Here is a 24,265-nt window from a genome sequence, read left to right on the forward strand (position 1 = left end):
TCAGGATTTAAATGAGGTGGGTGGAAAAAAGACACAGCTTCTACTTAACAAGGAGAGCTTTTTCTCTGGAGAAACAATACACTTCTGAGGTTTTTAACCCCAGCACACACTCATCTGAGATTGTATAAAGCCATTTAATCTTCAGGCCCCAGAGTAAGGAGAGAGGAGGACTCAATTACTTCAAGCTACCGATGGTATCAGAGCGCACTCAGGGTGCATTTCAACCCATCCAGTCGCACCCGGTTTGAGGTGAAAAGACTGATTTAGTCAGGTCTCTCAGGCTTTGAATGTGAGTGTGAGAGAGTGTGTGTGTGTGTGTGTGTGTGTGTTGTGTGTTGGTTTATGAACAAAGCACATATGCTTTAAAAATGGACCTTCTGATTTCCTTTTTGCTAGTAAAACCAAACAAATCAAAAATCAACATAAAAACATAACAAATACAATACCAACTTGGTAAAACTCGTTGTCTATTGGTCAACAGCTACAAGACAACTTGATACAAATTGGATGCTTGTTATCCAACAACAGTAAATCTACAAGATGAAGCATGATGCTCGGTCTGGACTAGCACTGAGCAGGGAATGCCACAACAAATTAGTCCTGGCTAAAAAAGGAGACAGAGGAGAGTGAGGGAGAGAAATAAAATACTCATGCTGTATTGACTTTTACACCTTCCACTCCCATTGTGTATTGGCTCTTCTGACATCATCTGCCCCTGAAATATTGAGTTCCCATCATCCTCTCAGAGCTGTAGAGTATATAGCAACTTCTCAACGATACACAGCATTGTGCTTCATGTTAACAATGAGTGATAAAATAGGACCCCCAGAATCTAAATTACATGCACATTAAAACTATGGCCTGTACATTTTGAGTACCATCATAATGCCATATATACATAGACAAAATGTGACACGCTCACTTTGTCAAATGCATATACAACTTGGTATAGTGAAATAAACTGCATACCAAAAAGCAGAGGGAACATCAACTTTATCGGACTGTGAGAGTATTGGATTCAGAACTTTCATTTGGATTCATTGGATTCAGAACTTTCATATTCATAAGTAACTTATGTCCTGATGTTTCTGTTGTGTGTTCTTCCACATATGAGATGGCTGTTGTTATTACACAGCTCAGACGACATCACACCAACATCACGTGACACCTCTGATGAAGGCTACAGGGGCAAGGTAGCCAAAATTTGTCAGGTACACAATTTTACCTTATTGGCTTGTACAGAGAAACAGTAAGAATTAGTAATACAGTAAGCCTAATGAACCTCTTAAAATAGACTGTTGTTATTTTATTCTGTTCCTACTTTCTCTGTGTGTATCTGTGTGTGACTATGTGTTTAGAGATAAGAGGGAATATTATGGTTTGGCAGTGCTTCACGGTCTGCTCCGGATTGCCAGGTTGGCACTAATCAGAGTCTGATTCAGTGTGGTCCACATCAAATGGATGACCAACGCCAGCTCCCGTCAGCATGGAAGGATACTTAAACCCTAACTATTTCCTTGTCTAGTTAGAGCAGCTGGTGGATCTTTAAGTGAAGTCATGCTGTCTCTCCTTTGATGCACATGTTGTTTGATGTCCCTGATTTTTACTACCATTGGTCTGACTGGGTCTTCATTCATCTGTGGTATCAAAATTACCATTAACTGCTTGGAAAATACATAAAGGAGCTGTAAGCAATGCTGAACAGCATCACACTTCTTTATGTTTATGGTTCTTAGCAGAGATTTCTGTCCAGAGCGACTTGCATTCTATTTGAACCAAACACCAAACAAAACACAACCGAGAGGGAGCTCACCCCTCCCTTCAGAGCTTCACAAGAAACTCCACAGCATGTTTTGTTATGATTAGGGGGACAGGCTTACTCCAATTTCTTTGTTTCCAGTTCACAGAGCCAGGGCTGTGCACCAAGACCAGGTGTTTTTGTAACAGTAGACTCAGAGAATGGGCAGTTAGTGGATCGTGAGAAGATATTCGACCGAATGTGTCAAAAAGTACTATGGGTGACAAATCGCTTAAAAATGCTTTAATGCACAAACAAACGCACACACGCGCACACAGTGGGGTTTAATCACCTTATTTTTGGACTGGGAGGTGTTCAGCACACTTCTGGTCTCTTTGCCTGTGTAGATCACCACCCCGATGACAGTGCCTAGCCAATCAGGGGAGAGATTAAGACAGATTAGAACAGCACAGCCTTCTGTTGTGATGTCTCACCATCTCACTGAACACCCTCCTACTCAAACCGACCAAACAGACCCAAATAAGGTAAATGGAGGAGCAGTCAACAGGAAGGAACTCCACATTCAGTCATGTTTGTTCTCATAGTACATGTGATCTGCCCACTTTGCATGTAATCAACAATATCCTTAATTTCGCAATATGACAAATTCCTATACTGTAAATTGCTTAGTCTGATTGTGAAACTATCCACATCACCCACCTAAAGTGGAGGATTAATACAGACTACCTTATTAAGAGCTAATACTGGTCATAATCCAAGACTTAGACTTCATATAAGTGACATTAAGAGTATACTGTGAGTATGCAACAATTATCTAAATGTACACCTCATGCTGTTCAACTGAAAGGACTAACAGTAACTATAGGTGACATAGGACTCATCAATTGTGTGTGTGTGTGTGTGTGTGTGTGTGTGTGTGTGTGTGTGTGTGTGTGTGTGTGTGTGTGTGTGTGTGTGTGTGTGTGTGTGTGTGTGTGTGTGTGTGTGTGTGCGTGCGTGCAGTCTATTTTTGAGCCCGCTATGTTGAACCCCTCTGGTCAAGGTCAGGCCAGGGGCTAAGAGGTAAGTGTGGAGACTGCAGTTCCCATGAGGGACCAAGTGGCCGAGCGGGCGGCCCACCGCAGATCGATGCTCTGCGGAGCTGCCAGCTACAGTGCTGCGCAGAGAGCACTCCCTCACCACGGGCCCACCCAGAGAGCTGCTCCAGGATCAGGTTACTCCGCGCCTGTGCCTACAATTAACCATCACAATCCAGAGGACTCAAGCGACTGATGGACTGACCACAGATGAGCCCCTTTGGGAGAGGCTGGTCATGGCAAAACCCAAACAGCCCATTAACTTATCATCATCCCTAATCATCCTACTGTCCATGCTCATTTGAAGGATTGGGATAATATTGAAGGATGATGATGGTTTTACACCATCACAAACCAGACAACCGAAAAGTATAAGACTGAAGCGCCGCTTGCCAGTCAGTGCTTTCCCTACCAGCTTATCTTAACAATATGTAGAAACAAATGACTGTGTGATGAGTTGACACTGGCTAAATGAAACCCTTCTTTTCCCTGTAGCCCCTTGAAGATGCAATACTCAGTGGAGCAGCAGAGGAGAGGAGAGGAGAGGGTGGGCAGCTCACCTGACGCCACCACAGTGCTGGCCCACAGAGTGTTGTCAATGCTCAGGCTCTCGTGGATGGTTGGATCACAGTCCTCCTGCAGGAGAAATCACAAACCACTGCATGCTCAGTGCTCAGTAACATCAGAGGCCTGTGTTGACAAATGAGCAGAAGACTTTAGAAATCTCTGCAACCGGTCGCACCAGTCAAGTGTAGTGATGATTTGACGTAACTTTAGGTGTAAGGTGCGTCTTAAACCTTACCTTTTTAACTAGCACTACATTCAGTCCAGTGGTATAGGTGTGACATTAGTTTAACTAACTGAGTGTGCACAGGCTAAGGCACTAGCACTAACAAATAAACAATCCCACTTCAAGATTAATAAATTAGTTTTTTTTTTTGGCAATGTCAAGCTTTATAAATATGGACAACTATCAGAGCAACAATTAACATATCTGAGAGAACCCATAACAAGCTTCCCCTTTTTCACATTTTGTCAAATCAACGTTCTGTAAAAGCCTCTTGTACCCTGGGTAATATTCATGTTTGACCTCTGTTAACAAGGTCAAACCACAGAGCAAAAGGCTTGTGTCAGGTGTTGAGGTCAGGATTGGGTTTCTGCTCAAATTGCTTGTCTGATATGATAACTATGCCATCTCAGCATCTGCATCTTCCTGTTCATCAGTGCCAACTGCACTGCCTGTGTGGAAAATAAAAAAAGGTCATACTATTCAACTGAATTGTCTCCACACAAGATATTTTGTATCTTTACCAAAAATACATACAAAGAATTTGTATTTTTAAATCTGATATGAACTACTGTAGTTCACATCTCAGTTGATGGACCGAAGTTGAACAACTTCTCATTAAAATGTATTTTCCCGCTTTACTTTATTGTTTTGACTTTGTGCACGTTGTTTTGGAATTTTTCCACGCCAGCTGCATCAAAAAGAAGAGTTGGCTGGCGTACGAGTCAGCCCAGGAAGTGAGGTTCCACTAGTTTGTGAGGCCAAAGGGACCGGAACAACAAAGCCATCCTTTGTGTGGATGGCCTCTGAGTGTGTGTCACTGTGTGTTGAACTGCCGTTAATAACAAAAATCATGGACCCAGTGGGGTGTCTGCAAAAGAGCCCACTACACATTACACGTGCATGGAGACGTAGGAATGGGAATGACCTGTGGTTGTTAATCAGGATGCAAGAGGATGGCAGAGCTAAGCTTGATAAATATACTCACACAATAAAATGATATTCCAGTCCTTATAATAATGTGCTACTTTTCAACTACACTAGCCAGTAAACATTTTGTCCCAAGCAAGTTGATGCTCGTGTCATAATACCAATGACCATCAGGATTATACTTTCCTAGTTCCCTTGTTTTTGTTTCCCATTTTAGCAAAAAGTGTATCCAAATGTATTTCAGTGGTTTACTAAACAGCGTTTGTGGCAGCCACATACCCTGGAGAAGTTGCCCTCGAAGCTGTGGATGTCCAGTTGGGGCTTCTGGGCGTAGACATAGGCATTGATGGAGAACAGGTCCTGTGGGGAAAAAAGAGTGGTCATCGATCTGATCAGTGCTGAAAATGTCAATCAAAATCACAGAATATAAGAGAGAGTTTGTCAACAGGCCTCAATATGAGAGGACAGTTTTACTCTTTCTCTGTGTCAGAACAGGATATCCACCCGCATATGTTCTCCATATCATAACAGTAAACAGTTCAGGAGTAAACACACGCATAGTTCAGGAGTAAACACACACAGCTAAAGCTCAATATAAGCAATCACATGCGTGAGTTGATTAACAACTTCATCTATTCAAGTAAATAACTCAATTCCCAGAGCCCTCCTTCAAAAATGACTGAATTCTGACAAAATTACATCAAACAAATAGCTGGAGGGGCAAAGTGTCCGACGGAATGAGGACCACATTTGATACATTTGAGCACTAATCTGTTGAGAGGGGCACTGGAAACCCTGTCTGGTCCATGCAACCTCAGGCAGCAATGATTAAATGACTTGTCGAAGCCTTCATTTGCAGAGGACACTGGGCACTTGTCAGATAGACTTGATGTGTGTGTGTGTGTGTGTGTGTGTGTGTGTGTGTGTGTGTGTGTGTGTGTGTGTGTGTGTGTGTGTGTGTGTGTGTGTGCATCTCAGACTCGCTTCAGAGTCAAGTTACAAAGTCATCACAGACATGTAAGGCGGCCCCGGGGTCACGAATCAGATCTTTGCCGATATCAAACAGAGAGAGAGAGAGGGAGAGGGAGAGAAGGAGAGAGAGAGTGAACAGGCAAGTAAATGAGAGAAAGAAAGATAGAAAGAGAGAGACTTCACCCTACTCTATCAATCCCACTTGCCCTGATTGCCTGGTTATCGCACAGTCAGGTGACATTACAAAACAGGTCGCAAAGATACGTCCGACCTAGTGCTCGGACGCAGCCGAGCGCAGCTGTAAGAGGCGCATGTCAAAGAGGGATCGTTTTCCGTCTCTGCTGATTAAAGTGATGGGATGTCATTGAGCGCAGTGAGAAGAAGGAGTGTCCGGTTGAAAGAGAAATAATCCGATAGCTACTATTCAGTGTCGAGTATTTCATTCTGATTTTTTCAGTGACTATGATTCCGCTCAGAGTACACAACGAGTGAAACTCTTCATAAGTCTACATTCTGGGATTTGTTCACAACAGTGTTGCTGCTAAAGGACCAGAGTGAAAGGTCATTAAATGATACGTGTCATTAAACAATAAGACTATCACTTCGAGTACTTTCTTCCTCCTTAGCAACCAGTCATTGCACAAAGACCGAAACCCACCCCAGATAATCTAGTAGTCTGTCTACAACGTCTTCGTTTGGCTACATGTGTGCCCAAGATGAGATACACACCACTACCATAGTTTTTCACACATTCTAAAACAATTGAACATGTCCCAAACAGTTACCCCTAATGCTGGCAGTCTCTGTGTGCAGGCCACGGCCACTTTCAGCTTCCAGTCCGTCTCTCCGTCCAGCTGATCAGTCCGGATGAAGCAAGCGCCTGTCAGGACACAAAAAACATGAGAAAGGGCTTACACAAGGAGCACCCGTAATAATATCTTAACAGAGCACTACGGGCAGTGATTAAACACACTGATGAAGTGAAATTCAAGCCTGGGCTGACATCTGAGCTGCGATATCTCATAGGATGAATGTGGTGTAATACAGGCAGCAGAATTATTTGGATCTACTTAGTGGACAAAATGTCAAACTAAATGACAGCTTCTAATCTTCTAATCAAGAGTATTGATTCTATTTGAGAGACTTTGTCAAGAATGACCAAAGACTCACCAGTTTTCTCTGTTGTCCTCAGGAAAATCATATCTGCAGGAATTCTCTGATTCTATTGAGATGAAAACAACAGAGCTTGTAAGAGACACATTTGTTGGAAAGGTCAAGACCTCCTACATGCACAAATACGTATGCATGACAGCAAAGTGAATACAAAACATGCAGAGGCCTATACATTACCCCTGGTACAACAGAAAGTGAAAGTCACTAAGTCTTTAATGAAACATGAATAGATGTCAGATAGCTCATCCATATGACCTGACAGCTGATAAGTATGGAAGGAGAGAGACGGCATGGTGATGAGCAACTGTAACAGTAGTCCCTCAGAAGCTGTACCACTGAATAATTGAGCAAGGTCACTTCCTTGGTACCACAGTTAAGATGAACGAGCCGTGGAGCTGTACAACTTGTCTGAGTAATATGATGCATTAGGGTCCATATATGTTCATTGTATTACGTATTCTAGATCACATATCTAGTTCACAAGAGCAAGGACCTCGTAAAGCACAGGTGCTCTTTCAGAGGCCTCTGCATGGAAAATGTTTCGGTTGTAATGATGATTACTTGTTTCATCTATATTTGATTGAATTTTTGGAATTGCAATCAATAAACAGTGCTACAATGGCTTTAGGATTTGCCTAAAGCAAATATGTAGTGAGTAGTACTAACATACCGCAAGTCAAACACAAACCTTTTCAACAATGATGAGGTCTCCAACTTGGATGTCTGAACTTTTCACTTGGACTTTACCTGAACATAAATAAAGACATTAGCAAAATCAAAAATAGATTTTTTTTGACTAGGTTTTTACATGGACTAAAATAGAAGAATAGTGAAAGAATGGCCCTTACCTCTAACAGTGAGTTTGCTGTACAGCTGAGAGTTCATCTCTTTATCCCTCGTGTAACGCCGCACCTCGTCAACAGCCTCCCTCATCATAGTTACAGCCAACACAAAGCCCTGCCGAACGATGGAAAATATACCACAAGTCAGGATAACAGCCTATTATTTACATGTCGAAATATTTTTTGACATGTACTATTCGTCTTCTTGAGAGGAGTGATGCCTGTATACTTTTTGTTTTATTTTTAATAATAAGGTCACACACACACACACACACACACACACACACACACACACACACACACACCACACACACACACACACACACACACACACACACACACACAAGGGGAGAACTCTACTGAGAAATGAGTTCCATGCTTACCAATGGGGCCCAATAGGTGTACAAATACCCAATCTTCAGAGACGGTACAAACTGAGAGCATGCCACCACCAGGAAGTACAGATTGAGGAAGAATTTAAACTGCTGGTAGAGAACCTACAAAGACAATAAAATAGAGCAAATGATTGGTCGCTGGAATACTGTGACAGCACTAACTGCTGAATAGATGTAGTCCTACCTTTCAAAGTGACTGATCTTTAAGGGTCCATGCTTACAGTACAGCAATACTAACTGTACAAAACTCAAGCAACTCTAATACTGCATTATAAGGCATACGGCAAGATACGATAAACTAAAGACACTATAAGCTTTCTATACAGTAAGCAAAAAATATATGTTTACTGTGTAGTGTCCAAATCCACGTGAGTTTGAGAAAGTAAAGGTAAAAAAAAAGCTTGACAGTGAAAAAGAGAAAGTAAATCCCACATAGGTACTTTCAATGAGCTCAACCATGAGGCCTATATGAGCCGGGAGCCTCAAGTCTACAGGGACAGAGACATGATTAAAGACGCTGGAATCAATGGCACTTCATAGTTAATGAACCGGGTGACCTTTTTAGCAGATGCACACTGCAAGGCCAACGTGAGGCTGCTCAATAATTCACAACGGAGGTGAGAAAAAGCAGTGCCTAAGCTCAATATGGACGAGAATATTTCTCTCAGAAAGACGGCAAGGCAACATTTCATAGGCGACCTATGCTAAAAGGTTAGCCCCTATTATAAGAGATGGGATGGGACAGTCTGCCTCTTGTCACCCCAGAAGAGAATCGATGTCCACCTAAGAATAACTGAGACACAAGAGTCTTCTGGGAGATTAGAGTTCCACAAATATTTTCCCAAATCATTCACTTACACTAATGCAGGACAAAAACAAAACAAAACAAAACAAAATCCTTGATCACATGAACTATCACCTAAGTTTAACTATCAAATGCCATAACCTAGCAGCTAACCTGGTTCATTAACTTCCAAAAGACAAACAAAAACAAACAAAACAAAGCAACACATGATTACAAAAACAATGTAAACAAATCAAAAGCTGCAATCAGACAGCATAATTAAGTCTGAGGATGGTGGCAGGGTCCGACTCACCCCTGGCATGAAGGTGAAGATGTTGTACTTCTGGTTCTTGATGGCGTTCTTGGGGTGTTTCTCTTCACATTTCTCTGGGCAGCCGAGCCACACGGTGCGAGCCTTCAGCTCCTTCTTCCGCCGGCAGAAGTGAAAGATACAGTCGCAGCAGCTGAAACAAGAGGGGATGCACTTAATTAACAAATCAGTCAAACTTCAACACAGCTAGAAGGATGGATGAACATGTGAAGTAAATTTTCACATCAACATTACAGCACCAAGTGGCACGAACTTGGCTGATGTGACTGTAGTCATTCTGGCATAGTAATCTTAATAGCCGTAATGGCCAGCAACAATTCTTCAATTCTACTTTTGCCAGGTAATCTACCCTCCAATATCAAGACCAAAACCTTCAGTGTTTCAGTGGATAGTTTCCACAGAGCGGTATGGTTGCTATGCTAACAGCAACAAGAACACTGTCAAGGACAAGACTAATCTATCTAAATACCGGTATCATCCACAAGGTTAGGGCAACTTCAAAATAAGTAGTCGTGGCCTCAGTTGGAAATGAATGTGAACATGGGAGTACAACAGGAACAAAAGAACGACAAAAACACTAATTCACACAACACCGTTTTAATGATGAACTTTACAAAGCAACATCAGTCAACAGCAGACTCCCTTAGAGTCACGTCCTCCAACTCCAGTTTCAGTCTCATCACCTTAAAGGTCATGCTGTGAACTACCCCTTCTTTCCTGTGACCACCCTGCACTCTCTGTACTCTGCAGAGCTCACTCTGTCCTCTCTGACTGGCAACAGAGGCACAGACCCTGCCTCCCAGTAGTGTACACGGTCGTGCCTATTGCTTAAGTTAGCGTTAAAATAAATTGTTTGAACTCTCCAGAAAAAAAAAATAATCATGTTTGAGCTGTGCCGTTAGCTGGCTCTCTCTAGGTGCCAAAGCTATCGATTCATATGAGTGATTATTTACTCAAATGAATGTTGTTTGAATAGGGGCCCCTTTTAAACAAGCAGAGTTGCTCGGCACAAATTATTTGCATTTCATAATCCGTCGACAAAGCACACCGAAAATTACTGGAAAGCATCAGACTGGTCAGCTGTGAAAAATCTGATTTGTTCATTAGGACAGAAATCAATATTCAGTTTACAATGGAAGATGCATTGCTGATAATCAAACAAAAAAGGCAAACCATGCTATCCACTCAAGCCATATCAGTCTCGCAAAAGACAGCGATTCAGATTCATTAAACACACTGCGACCTGTAGACACAGACCCAATTAGCATGCTGTGTGTGGGTAATGTGTGTGTCCAAAACCTACTGAACGCATCATTAGTTGAGATTGTACGCGCGCGTTCTGAGGCGGTATGTTTGCCCTTGGAGGCTGCTGGAGCGCGGTGAGATGTGTGACCAAAAAAAAAAACCATGACCTTAGCCCCACTGTGTGCCCCAGCTACTGGTGCATTGGAAAACCACATAGAAGACCTGGCATTCACAATACACACACAAACACACTCAAACACATGCAAACACAAATGCATCCACACACATTCATGTTAACACAAACATGTTAATGCAATGCATGCACATAAACATAGGCCTATACCTTTATATTTCAAAACGATCATTTGTAGCTAGTCAAACAAGCCAACCTCTATTTTATGATTTGATATGATAATTATTAACCCTACTATGATACTACAACAAAGGCTGATGCATTCATAACAGATACGCCAACACTAAATTCAGACATTTAGCCTACCAAGTACAATTAGCCAACTATCATGAATACATGCCACATTACTTATAATGTGCAGCCTCTTTACTGCAGCAGTGTAGGACTTATTTTCAGAATGTTGGACCAACTTTTGCTGTGATAGAAGTAAGAAAGGTTGAAAGACAAAACCATATCTTAGGGGTTGATATGATACTACATGATACAAAAAAATGTCGCATTACAACACTGTACCAATTCCCCTTCATCCGTGATGAAATGAGGTTAAGGTTATCTATTCCAATCTTTTATTGTGCCTCAGAGGGAAGCAGAAATTCCTATCAGGTCCAGCCAGGCAGATGAGACGTCTCTGTCCAAAGACAGGACGATGCAGGTGTAGAGTTTCCCCTCCTTACCTCCCACAGAGGATCATCCAGCCACCGCACAGGAACCAGCCAAGGCCTCTGCGCCTCTGGCTAATGCGGGCACGCGGCAGCGTGTGGTAGTCGCTCTCTTCGTTCTCAAAGCCTTCTTCAGACATCATCAGGGGCATCTCGTCCAGATTGGAGGGCTCGTCTTCTGACTGGTACCTGAGGAGGGAGATCATGGTAGACTCAGACTGAAAGGTGGCGCTTTGGCTTTTGGCTTAAAGTAGGCGACTGATTATCACGACCATCAAAACAGAATATCGCAAACACTTTCTACTGACCAAATTCACACTTGGGTGAAGCAAGCAGACATTTGTTACCACCAGCAGTTCCACATTTCATCTCATCAACATTTGGTGTTAGATAGGCGACTAGCAAAATAAAATGTGAAAAGAATACATTTGAGCATTTAAAGATACATTTGAAGATGTTTTATTTCCAAACAGGGGTGACTGATTGTTCCTCAGAACATTCTGTTCTTGTGCCTGCATGTCAGTGGCCTATCAGTTCTCTCGGAGGCTAGCGCTACACAGCGAGACGAGCGCTGTCCCCTGAAGGGTATCGGTTACGCCTCGTGCCACAGACAGGCGACGGGCGAATTCATCCTTCTCCTGCTGCTCTAAGACCCTGGATATTTCAGTTCGGGAAGGTTTTGGATGTCAGCAATTAGAGCCTGAATTGCCTCAATAGAGATGCTTGCCCTTTTCTTCCCCAAGACCTATTTCTGAGTCTGACAGACAGGCCATCAGATACTTTAATTGGGCACAAATATTTCTCACACTAACTACTGTGCACATTCTAATGATCTATTAGGCTACAGGCCTAGTATTCACTATCTCACATCAGGAAAAAAAATGGTCCAGTTAAATGTTGAAGGGTCATAAAAATTAGCCCCATATTGTGTTTAAATCAAACAACTAGCCTAATCTAATAAGAGTCTAATAGAAATTAAAAGACACTATGGGTATGTATGACTACATAAGAGAAAAATATCAGTCAATAAGTTTGTCTCATGTGTCACTTAGGACAACATAAATTGAGATTTGTCTAAAGGTCAAATAATGCATATCTGATATTCAACAATAGGTCATCAGGAAGACATGATAAAGGCACAAACTCCTGAATAGCAGTCTAGTGTAGTTTGTACAGAATGCCATAATCCAATCAAACCATCCAATTTCTTGACATGAATTCTAAATGTCCAATAGCTTCATTTAGGAATATACTAAATATACTATACTTATACTAGATTATACTAGTACCTGATTGGGCTGTCATCGCACAAATGCATAACCCATCATCATCATCATCATCATAATCACCACCATCATTTTAAATGTCAAACTAAAGAGTTTGACCTGAACCTATGAGCCGGACATCCACTTGCAGTCCATGCGTTATCCAACAGGTCTGCACTTCCACACTGGCATTGTAAACAAGAACAAGAGAAATGGAAATTCATTTCGCAGCACTCCAGAAAACAAAACCATAAACTAAGCTATTGTTTAAGTTTCACATTCTTCACAAATTCACAACCTTTCAACAGCCTGAAAGATCCACTGTCAGGCTATTCCAAATGACCTAGCCCACATGGGTTTTCATAAAGTGATAACCAATTGAATGGTTGTGATCAGCCGGCGGTGGGTGAGTCATGGACAGATCATGTGCTTCCTACTTTCAAACTGCATCATACCTTTAACAAATGCCAGTCATCTGCAACAGTCTGACTGATCCAATTTTAGGTAAATGTACACAATTATACTTGAGGCCAATTTCGTGAACAAGGGGAGCTTGAGCGCGTGGAAAATATTTTGGCACAGAATGTTTACGGTCTTTGTCTTCTGATAAGCATGGGGAAGCTCTTAAAAATCGATGAGCAGTCTGGTTAGCCCCACTAACACTTCCTCGAGTCCCTCCAAAACACCTAGACGTGATGCATCATCCCCGCCAACATCATGTGACAGCAGTGTCGTTTCGCAAACACGTTACACCAAACAACTAGCTTGAGAGGCATTCGAAGTAAACTGACAGGCAGCTTTTTTAAACCAACTCAACTCGGGGTCTCTGGTGCTAGTTCAGGCCATCTCGCAAGCTGAACTGTTAGGGAAACCTACCCTTAATGAGGTTTGTCTCACATTAGTAAACCTAGATTAGTTAAAGACCTGACGTTAGTAGAGAAGTCATGGGGAATTATTAGACTATAAAGACTTTGGTTACACAAACGTCAGCTAGCTGGCTACTAGCACTAACTGTTAAACGTTAAACCCAAGAGAAGAATCCGAGTTTAAACATCGTTATCATACACAAACCACCAAGAGTCGTTAGCACGTCCAACCTGAAAATGTTTTAGAGAGACAATGGAAAACACAAAATTATCGTACCTAGCAGCTCTGCCAGCATTGTAATACGCAATTTTCTTCGAGTTTTTCCGCACTGGGTTTAACGGGATGCTGTCAGCCATGTTGGCTGCAGTGTGTATGGAATGACGTCAGGATCTGTCCCTCAGAAGTGACGTTTCGCTTGGGTTCGCCTTTGCAGACTTCAGTGCAATTTCTGAGGCTCTGAATTTCTCTGGTGTTTCATGCCACCCACAGTGGTGGAATGTAACAAAGTACAAATACTTTTTCCACGTTATCACGTATCTGTACTTTAAAGTAGAATCTATAGTTTTGACTTTTACTTCGTTACATTTTGCAGCAAAATAGCACAACACATCCTTATCATAAAGACACCTTTCTCACAACTCACGCGTTGAAAAATCTTTTCTGTAGGCTACAATCCGGACCAGCAGAACTGGCATATTAGCCTACGATCCACCTGACGTTTCCCTTGTCCACCACGGACTCTCATGGTTTGCTTAATATTTACAGCCTAGGCCTACTAGATAATTACAGTCTTCAGAAGTCTGTAAACTGGGCCACAGATGGTAACCTAAGCATAAAAACTAATTAAAATGCCACAGCCCATAGCCGACTGTTTTTTATTATTATTATTATTTTATTAGAATAGACATTAAGAGAATAAGTTATTATGCAAATAGCCTACTTTTAATACTTAAATAAAAGCAGGTACTTTTTACTTTTAATTAAGTAGCGTTGTCATTGTGGTACTTTTAGGCTACTAGAGTAAATATTTCTCTGGTTATTTGTAGCCTTTTACTTAAGTAGCCTACTTAGTTTCAGTAGGCTAACCTATTTCCTCCACCACTGGCCACCCAAAGATTATCTACATCCCTAATGTTGAGCAGCATTGCAGCAAGTCTTCTTAGAGGGCTTTTAGAGGACACAAGATGAAAAATGTTGTCAATCTAGAAATCATATCAGAATCAGGTGTAAATCATATAGAGATGAAATGCTCCACCATGTTGTTGTTGTAGGCTATAGGTTAGAGGCCATGGCCTACTGATTATAGGCTCATGGAGATCATGGAGAATATGTCTAATGGGAAATCCATCTGAGGGTCAGAAAATGTTCAGTTTCCCCCTTGAGGAACACTGGAGGCTGGCTCTTGAACTTCAAAATGAGTGACTTTCTCTTACTGCTACTTCCTTTTTATTTTCTTCTCATGGTTAGAGTGAAATCAGAAACCAATTAATTGACTATGTCTGTGGTCCATAAAATACAAAATATACATATTTACAGTTCAAGTGAGACATGGTTGAGCAAACAAATTATTTTGGCAAATCAAAATTGTGAACTTTGTTGTGCTTACTTTTATTTAGGAAAAATCATGTGAACTATTGGAATCAAACAATTCACTTGAGTCAATGAGTCAAATCAAATTCACTGCATAAATATGTGTGTTTGTGAGTGTAGGCCTAGACCTACACTGTAGAGCTGTGCCAACAACAAATCTTGACACTGTCCTTTGAAATGAAAAAAAAAAGAATAAATGATTCCAGTTTTCTTTTTAAGATTCACTCAGACACCAATTTCTAGATTTATGAGGTATGTTTATCAAATAAAATATGCTATCATTTTGTTGACAAAGATGTTTGAGGCAAAGTTAGCCCTCCCTATTTTTCATCTGAATTTGTTAACATTTCCATGGCTCTGTGAACTCTATTTCTTTTTGGAGTAGGCCTATATGAAATGACATACAACAAAAGATTGATATTTTCCTACATGAAAATACCCCATTACACCATACAAACCAGTCTCTAAAACACATGAGGTAGTATACCAACGCTTGCTTTTTTTGTCATGACTTCACGGAGAGAAAAACAACGGCATGGTTTATGCTACATGTTTGCATTTGTAACAGTTGCATGAAGTAGTTTAAGACAACCACAAATGATAAAAATAAATAATAAACAATTTGGAAGTGCATGGCCCCAAAATAAGAACACACAGCAATGTTGACTTTTGGAACTGCACCAAATGAAACATGGGGGAATGTACTGGGGTAACATTTTGAGAAAAAAATCTAAGATAGCTGAAATAAAAAATAGAAATGCCCTATCTAACAGGGTAATTACTACTTCAACTGTAATATGCAAAAATCACAAACAGCTTTTCAAATGGAATCATGATTCCATTCACATTTCATGACCACTCACTTCAGTCTAATTGATACAATTTTCTTTGCTATTGTCTATAAGCATTGAGAAGTGCTGGCTTACAGGGCTGTCATTATTCTTTTTCCCAAAGTTAGTCATTGGTGGACTGAGTCCTGAATTCACCCTGTCCAAGCCCACAGACATCCCATGGTGGTTCGGAGCGCCACCATTGTGAATGACAGAAATCTCATTGCTCTTCATAGCCACACTATTGGTGATAGCTGCCGCGTAGTGGTTCCAGAAGCCGGGGTCCACACTCATGGCCCTTGCTGCCATGTCCTTCTGAAACCCCTCTGTTAACTTGAGAGCGTCTGATCCCAGCAAGGCTACTGGGTTGTCCAGAGACAGGCGCCGTCCTCTCCGGGCAGGCATGTTATTCCACATGTGGGTGCCCATGTGAACCTGGAGAGACAAGCAACATGTAAATTAACATGTACAACTCTAGACACTCCAGAAATCATTCCAGAAAAAACTCCAGAAACTCCAGTCTAGCTTGTTCTGTCAAACTGAATATTGTATACTAAAAATAAAAGGTTAATAGAAGGGTCATATAGCGTGATTTGAAATCATAAAGCTACTACCCATCATATACGATATATGCAGTGTTATGTTATATAATATACCTTGAGATTCCCTTTTGTGGTAAAAGCTCGACCACAGACAGAGCAGCTGAACGGCTTCTCTCCAGTGTGTGTTCGCTCATGAATCTGTAGTGCGCTCGCTGACGAAAATGTTTTCCCACACGTCAGGCAAATGTGTTGTTTTGGGGTGCGGAGTGGTTGAGGGGCTCCTAGGAGAGGTGAGACCTCAAGCTTGGCCAGGGAGGGTGTGAATACCTGGGCCTGGGGACCGTTGTGCATGCTGGGTATTTCTCTCCTAATGGGTGATGACCTGTTGGTCCCAGGGAGCTCCATGTTGCTCTGTGTGGTGCTATTTGATGGACTGATGCAACAAGGGATTATTCCTAAAGGAAAGAGATATAACACAACACAAAGAATTCTTAATTAAAAACAAACAATTTGTGTCACATACAGTATTGCCATACTCACTTTTATTAGTATTTGTAGCTTTAGCGTTTCTTTTAATCAGTTGATAATGCATTCACTCCATTATTTAAAGAAGAAAAGTGACGGAGGTTGTGCATATTGTACTGAAAAATACGCACAACCTCTTTATAATTCCATGTGTGTAATAGTTAGAACATACTGAAAGATGAGTGTGATCTTAAATTGTGTCTTACCGAGTTCCTTGCTTGAACAAAGCTTATCATTTAGAGTCTCCTCTTTCACAATAGTTATGCCATTTTCAGCATTACTGCTACGTGTACCATTCTGAGCAGCAGCAAGGCTGGGTGAATCACCTCTATCTGTGACAAAAGTCCTTTGAGGTGATTTGTTGCTGTCTTCTGGGTTAGCATCATTGTGGAGCGGAGATAAAGAGACATCCGTGGAATCTAAGAATTCAGTTCCAAGCATACAATGTTTCTCCGTCTCGTCTAAGGCTGAGCAACTGTTGGTCAGGTATCCACGGCCCACAGGTCCGTTTTTCAACATTGCGGCCTGACATGTAAGCTCTGTCTTGGCTGTTGTGTCAGTCACTGTCATTTGTGTTTCCGTCTCAGATAGGCCTGACATAATATGGCCCAGAGGGCCAGAGTTTATGTGTACATCAAGATTTCCATCCTCCTCACTGTTTTCATCTTCCACCTCAATGGAGTCATCATATCGACCATCCACATCATAGTTAATCATGCTGTCAAAGCTGTTTTCATCGTAGGAAAGATCTGTATCCATTTCCTGGTGAGCATCTGTTGGAGGCACATTTGGTATATGGCCCACCATATGCATGCGAATGTGTTGCTGCAGCACAATAGCATTTGTGAACTTCTTCTGGCATATCGGACAAGAATGCTGTACCCAGAGTGGAGGCTTGGCACGGTGGACCCCAAAGTGAGTCTTCAGGTTCCCCTTGGTGGAGAACGCTCGGCCACACACTTTACACTTGAACGGTCTCTCACCTGTGTGAATGCGGTAGTGCATCTTCAGAGCACTGTGACAACTGAGCACTCGGTGGCATATCACACACTCGTTGGGATCTGACACTTTTTTATCAATGTTTTCCACTAGCTGCTGCAGCTTGGAGGTTTCTGAGGTTTCCATGGGATCTACGTCCATTTGAAGTTTGCTGTACGGCTGATCTGAGTTGCAGGATTGTAAGGAAGACCTGGGTGAAGTGGATTGAATGGAAGAAGATTCTGAAGACACTGTAGTCATATTTGCATTTTGTGTTGGAAGGCCATTTTGAGAGGTAAATCTTTCAGCTGCCCCAGTCAAGTAGATTGAGGAAACCTCTCCCACCTGACTACATGGTGTGGACACTGTATCCACAGGTTTCCTTGATTCAGTAGGATTAGGAGACAAAGAGGTATATTCACTTGGGGCACTGGAGGCTTTTAGAGGAGATCCTGCTGAGGAAGCATTACTCAGAGAATCAGTGGACCTTTCTGCACCATTAAAAGTTGAGGGAAGATGAAGACCAGCAGACACGTGGCCAGATGCTATTAAAGGCCTGCTGTCTGGCCATGTGCTCAGTGCTTTGTCTGGAAGAAGGGACATCCCATAAGGAAGCCCAGAGCTTGTAGGGATGTTGTCCAAGTATTCGGGCACGGGGTAAGGGTTCATCTGAACATGGGGGTATTTATCTTTGTGCCGCTGGAAGTGGACTTTCAGGTTTCCCTTGGTGGAGAAGCGGTTTCCACATATGTTGCATTTGAATGGCCTCTCCCCTGTGTGGGAACGCAAGTGGATCTGCAGGGCACTGTCGCTGCCAAACACCTTGGCACAGAACCTACACCTGTGCTTGAAGAAGGAGTCATCTGAGCTCGGCTTGCTATCGAATATGGAGACATTGGAGAGCTTGCCTTTTCGCTGTTTCATAAGAGCGCTCAGGGGATCCAGTGCATTGGTCGTGGCCATTATGCTAGCCAAGGGGTTGGGGAAAATGATGCCTCCAGGTGGGCTCAGAGGGAGCAAAGGAAGGCTGGAGGACTGATGACTAGTCTGGACATTGTTTGGTTCCACAGAGTGCACAACTGAAGAGCCATTTGTCTGACTTCCAGTGACAGGTGTTGTGCTACCACTGTATGGAGGCAAGGCAGAGGAAGCCATACTTAGAACAGATGACAAGTGGTTAGAACTGGGCAATGAGACCATGGATCTGATGGCACTGTCTGACTGTCCAGTCTTAGGATGTAAGGAGAGTGACGAGGCAGCTGTCTCCACCCCAGACACTTGTCCATTTGCATTGGGGGGCAGCAGTCCCAAGAGGGGGAACATGGGTTGGGTCAGCATTGCCTGCAACTGGTGAGGACCAGACGTTGAGGAAAGTCCTTTGGAAGTCAGATTCTGTGCTGTCTGCATGGGCTGCTTGTTCAACATGGCCACTTGATTGCGGATCTGTTCGATGAGCTGCAGCTGTTGGATCTGCTGCCGCTGCAGGTCCAATAAGCGATCCAAAATGATGGGGAGCGGGGCAGCACTCTCCCCGCCTCGGAGACTCTCAGAGTGGACCCTCTGGGAGAACTGGGCCACAGCCACCCTGGTGCTCTGCAGGATCTCTAGAGTTACATTGGTGCTGGGCGCACCGTAGCATACCATGGTGGAAGGAGGCTGTACCAGAGGACCGGCCACCTCAGGAACGGACAAATATGGACACTTCTGTGCCTCGGGATACGTTTGAAATTCTGGTTCCAGAACCACATCCATGCGGTTGTCAACCTTTCCCTTAGTGCTCTGCACAGGGTCCATTGAGTTCTGCTGGATCTGCTCAGTCCATTTGGGTTCAGTTGCATCCATGTTGTCTGCCGTATCGGTGATGCTGTTGGAAATCTGTGGTGGGGGTTCCAAGGATAGAGGTGTTTCCATGTGCTCTTGCATGATGAGGGTAGGAGACTCTTCAGTGCCTGTCATATGATGCTCACACATGTGAGGCCACGACGGTAACTCCTTAGGGGAACTTTCAGAAGCATGTGTCCCTTCATGGCCACCGTAGTTCTCTCTGTTCTCCTGATCCGATCCTCTCAAGATGCCTGTGGAAGGGAGTAAACGAGGGAGAGTGTGAACAGAGATCCCTTGTGATATCAGGTTTCACTACTTGCAATGCATGGATGAACACTACCTAAAAATCAATCGCCCCAATTTTCCAATCACCGAGACAGAGTTACTGTAGTCACTCACATCTTACACTCAGCTAATTACTTTTATTGCACAATCCATCAGATGGAGTGACGAGCTGCCGAGAGTGCTACCTGATCACGGTGCATCGTCACTCGGGCTTTGTTTGCCTCATTTCAATTCCCCAGTGCAATCAAATATCCTAATATGTAAAAAATTCATTCAAGACACTAATTTAATAAAATGTGGTTCTTGATTTTCCATAGTCCATCATTGTAGATAAATGTTATAGCTTTTTTCAGTTTAGTGAAATACCAGCACACAGTTTTGCACACAGGTTTTGTTAAAAAATGTTAAAGATTTTTGTAAATAACAGAAGCATCTCTCTATTCATCTTTTATAAAACTGTATGTTTCCTCACTTGATTTAATTTAGTTTAATTGTAGTGTGCAGCATGAACAAGCCAGTGATTAAAGTAGCCTATAGAGTCTTTCACATGCTGCATATTTCTTTTCTGTTAAAAATCTAACCATCATATGGTGAGACTGTATGTGATGGCAGCAAGATCAGAGAAGAGCCAGCATTTTGATTAACACAAAGACACCATGATTAGTGGTGAGTGACAATGTGTGTGTGTGTGTCGATGTGATCAATACCTATCATATTAATTATCACCCAAAAAACTCCTCAGTATTGTTTGACATAAAAAATAGATAAATAAAAGAAGACAGGAGGAAAATAAATACACTAAACTAAACATAACTATGTATTTTTGCAGTTAAAAAAGACACCCTTTATAGTGACTAGGTGGTCCAGAGAATGCTGAGGTGTTCTAAAAGGAAAGTCAGATAGATAGAGCAAAAGAGACAGAGTAAACCAAGACTAGTTTTTTTCACCAGGTTGACATAAGATGAAGTGGAAGGCTTGCACCAGCAGACCACATACTAAGTGGCAAAATAGTCACCACTACTTTACTCTTTACTTCAAAAGCCCTTACCCAAATCATTCACAACAGAGCCCCTCTTTCAACAAAGATGTGCCAGAATGACAGAGTCCAGCGGCACTGGGCCCAGATTTAACTGTTCCATGCTTTATTATAGCCTTGTACACTAAGCAAAGAAGCATTTCTGATCTGAAATTAGGAAATTAAGTGAAGTTACCCCATAAGAATACCCCATATGCATGCTGTGTAGTACCTATTGAAGAGTCCTGACACAAGTGACTAAAGTGGGGTTTATCCTACATTTTTGAATGTAACATTTGAAAGAATTGAATAACCGTTATTGTGGGTTATTTAAATTTGTGAAAGATTAAATCCAATATCAGAAAATATTGTTTATATATTGTTATATAAATACATAACAACCTTGTAACATTGTTGCAGAGATTGAAATGAATAATCTGGGAAGAAATTACATGCAAAATTAAAACCTATAAAAGACCCAAACTAATTTTTTTAAGTAAAAGTATTAAGAAAAAGAAAACCTCTTTCTGAATTAAACAAATATTTCCATGACAAAGAGTGTGCACTTTACTCCTTGGACAATGTCATGAATCAGTTAAAAGTTTTAAGTAATTTATTTCCTCAGTTCCGCAGTTCCAAACAGTTTAGAATAGTTTTAGAACACTTTTGCCATATTTTTCCACAGAACTTAATGTTCTGCGCATATAAATGTGGATCTGTAGACCAGCTTTGCTGTTAAATTACTCTTTGTCATACGTAAATATCCACTTTATCTTATAACATCACAACCGGGTGATTTTGAACTGTGTAGCCTACAGGGTGTTTAAAACTAAGTTAGAGGAGGAAAGAGGGACACCTCTAAGGTTTGTGTGTGTTGTGTGTGTGTTATTTAAAATCAAACTTAATCAAACTGTCAGTGTTGATGCAGCCCCAATCTATGCAGAATAGGCTACATGCAGCGTTGAAACTAAACAGTGTCAATTCTTAAGGTGAATATGAAACATGATATTCAACTCTGGAACAGTTCAAATAGCTGCACCGGCGTTAAACTAAGTCATTTTAAGAGTAAAGCGGTTTGACATAAGTTGGCTAACAGTGCAGACTGATTGCATACTGTACCTTCATCTGAGGAAACTTGCGTGAGCGCCGTCTTTTCCGACATAAGGTGCTGGGGCTTCGCTTGCTTTCGGCGTGACATGTTGTTGGTTTGCTGCGCTGGAGCGCTGCTCTCTGTGGATACATCGACATCAGGCGAGCGCTCTCCGCAACAGACGGTGTTGGGTCAGTGAATATCGGATATTAGCGAGACGTTGATGCCATTGTGCAGATTGCGCATGTCGGGATAATAATGGCAGACGATAATGAATTACTATTCGTGGTGCCGATCGCTGAGGGCTTGGCAGAGTTCCAACAAATAGACTGCGCGTCCACAGATATGGAAATGGACTTGGTGACGGGCTTCACGTCTTGCTCAATGCGCCCTGGTCACACAGTAGGTCTAGACAAGACAGTACTTGGAATGGGATAGAAAGCTATCTTTCGTCCTTCTCTCCATTAATAACTTTTTCATGTCATAAACGGAAAACATAGGCATATAATTTGTCTACACAAAATCGACTTATGTGGACATTAATACCCAATTGTGTAGGGCTGTATTCTCTTCAGTCTTCATAAATATTTTTTTATTTGCTCGTATTTGTTCCCTGACTTTCTTAACATGTAAAGTGATGTAGAAAGCGATGTAGCCTAGGAACTCTTTCTTTCACTTTCTCCAAAGAACGTTGTCAGCTGGCTTATAAAAATCAGCATTCATGGCGCCTATTGCTCCAGGGATGAATGTCTTAATGGCACACTCAAAGCACCCCATTAACAGCATTCTTGTTTGTGCATCACCCTGTGCGTAATTTGCAGCGTATCTCAATTGAACTTGTAAAAAAGTTGGCTATAGAGCATGCCACCATCTTGAAAAGGAATCACTGTGGTCGTAACACTTTGACATCTCCTGTCTCAGTCATTACAGCCAACTACTCCATGTTAAAAACAAGTTGACAATTATTAAGCTGTTTCTTGGTATTTTTAAGAAGGGTCAATTCTTGTAGAGAACCTTTATCCAACAAATGTCTATGGCCATTTGGCTTTAAATGATCTGACAATCATCTAGCTTTAATCGCTTGTACAGACTTCTAGTAATTATTACTTTATAATTAACAAGAGTTAATAGAAAGATATGTCCAGTGTTGTCTGTGTGGAAAGTGCGTCATCCCATGACTACTGTCAGGAAAGGTTAAACTATGTAACCAGGTCACCAAAACAACAACATTACACTGAAATCTTTCTTTGGCCATCAAATACGTATCCTTTATGTCCCTCATCAGCTTTCATTATAAGACCAAATGTAAGGGAAAGTAAGCCTTTAAGTCCAGTGTGGCCTTTTCCTGTGGGAGAGACAAGATACTGATCCAGGATGCACTGCACAGAAGCAGTAATGCACTGGGCTATATTATCAACTACTGTACATTGACAGAGTAAGTAACTGTAGCCCACTGAGACTGCAAGACTGAGAAGATAACTGCAAGGAGCAGCATAACATTTCATTTGTAATTAAGTTTACTCACTGCTTGCTAACTGAGATCTCCTGTTGACCTGTAGTCTTTGAGAGGATCACACATTTAGCCTAACATGTCACTGAGCTGTCATAGAAAAGTTTCAAGTTTTAAGACATGACCAGCAATCCAATTCCGAGGTACAATAGGCCTATCAGTGGGCATAAATACCATAGGACGCAAAAGACTGGAGAAGCACATTTTCGACACAGGTTTCATGTTAGCCAAGACCACTGAAATAATCAAACAGATATGGTTATGGAAATATGGTAATAATTCTAGTGTGGGTTGTTATAATGACTCTATCATCTTGGCAGTAGAATTGATCAGTGGAATTTACCACAATCTGAAATTCCAACTGTGCATACCACTAAGCCTACAGACAGAATTCAGATACAGATTAAATAATGTTCACAGCTGTGTATATTATTTGTCAGGCTTTTTAGTTTAAACAGCCAATCTAGGCAACATCTGCTATAATGGCTTATGATGTTCCATTGCCTGTATTTACAGGGTTTTCAACAATCTTATTTCGTATTCTAAAGTTTGAAAATGAGGAAAAACAAAATCAGCCCTTCTGTAGTACAGAAATCCTCGACGTTTGGTGAGAGTGCCATTTTAAAAAGACCAAACAAACATTACAGAAGAAAACCCAAGGTCTTTCAGCATTCTAAATAGAAAGAGGTCTCCAGGGTGTAAAACATAGCCCTGGGAAAGCTCGGCTTAATATTGGGCTTGCATCTAATTTTTCCCCCCTTCAACAACTCTAGCTTGTGTTCGAAACAGAAATCATCT

General features: G+C 41.8%; 2 protein-coding genes across 4 annotated transcripts in view; both read right to left on the minus strand.

Moving 5' to 3' along the window:
* The window catches only part of atp9b (ATPase phospholipid transporting 9B), a 30,896-nt gene extending 17,235 nt beyond the window's left edge, over positions 1-13,661 (minus strand). For all 3 annotated transcript variants that reach the window (XM_042076168.1, XM_042076169.1, XM_042076167.1), the window contains exons 1-11: positions 13,555-13,661; positions 11,162-11,335; positions 9,032-9,182; positions 7,923-8,036; positions 7,546-7,654; positions 7,386-7,444; positions 6,695-6,746; positions 6,310-6,404; positions 4,832-4,912; positions 3,396-3,471; positions 2,091-2,167 (exon numbers count right to left, since the gene is read on the minus strand). In XM_042076168.1, the coding sequence (XP_041932102.1) occupies positions 2,091-2,167; positions 3,396-3,471; positions 4,832-4,912; positions 6,310-6,404; positions 6,695-6,746; positions 7,386-7,444; positions 7,546-7,654; positions 7,923-8,036; positions 9,032-9,182; positions 11,162-11,335; positions 13,555-13,634 (1,068 nt within the window). In that variant the 5' untranslated portion in view covers positions 13,635-13,661. The remainder of the gene's footprint in view (positions 1-2,090; positions 2,168-3,395; positions 3,472-4,831; positions 4,913-6,309; positions 6,405-6,694; positions 6,747-7,385; positions 7,445-7,545; positions 7,655-7,922; positions 8,037-9,031; positions 9,183-11,161; positions 11,336-13,554) is intronic.
* Positions 13,662-15,737: 2,076 nt separating this feature from the next.
* Positions 15,738-22,176, minus strand: sall3b (spalt-like transcription factor 3b). Its single transcript, XM_042076164.1, has 4 exons — positions 21,987-22,176; positions 16,972-19,818; positions 16,355-16,695; positions 15,738-16,133 (listed from the first exon to the last, which is right to left on the minus strand). Exons 1-4 carry the CDS (start codon positions 22,063-22,065, stop codon positions 15,738-15,740), a joined length of 3,663 nt encoding a protein of 1,220 aa, XP_041932098.1. The 5' UTR covers positions 22,066-22,176.
* Between the last annotated feature and the right edge of the window lie 2,089 nt (positions 22,177-24,265).

The sequence above is a fragment of the Alosa sapidissima genome, chromosome 21 (assembly GCF_018492685.1).
Source record: "Alosa sapidissima isolate fAloSap1 chromosome 21, fAloSap1.pri, whole genome shotgun sequence".
Classification (NCBI taxonomy): domain Eukaryota; kingdom Metazoa; phylum Chordata; class Actinopteri; order Clupeiformes; family Clupeidae; genus Alosa; species Alosa sapidissima.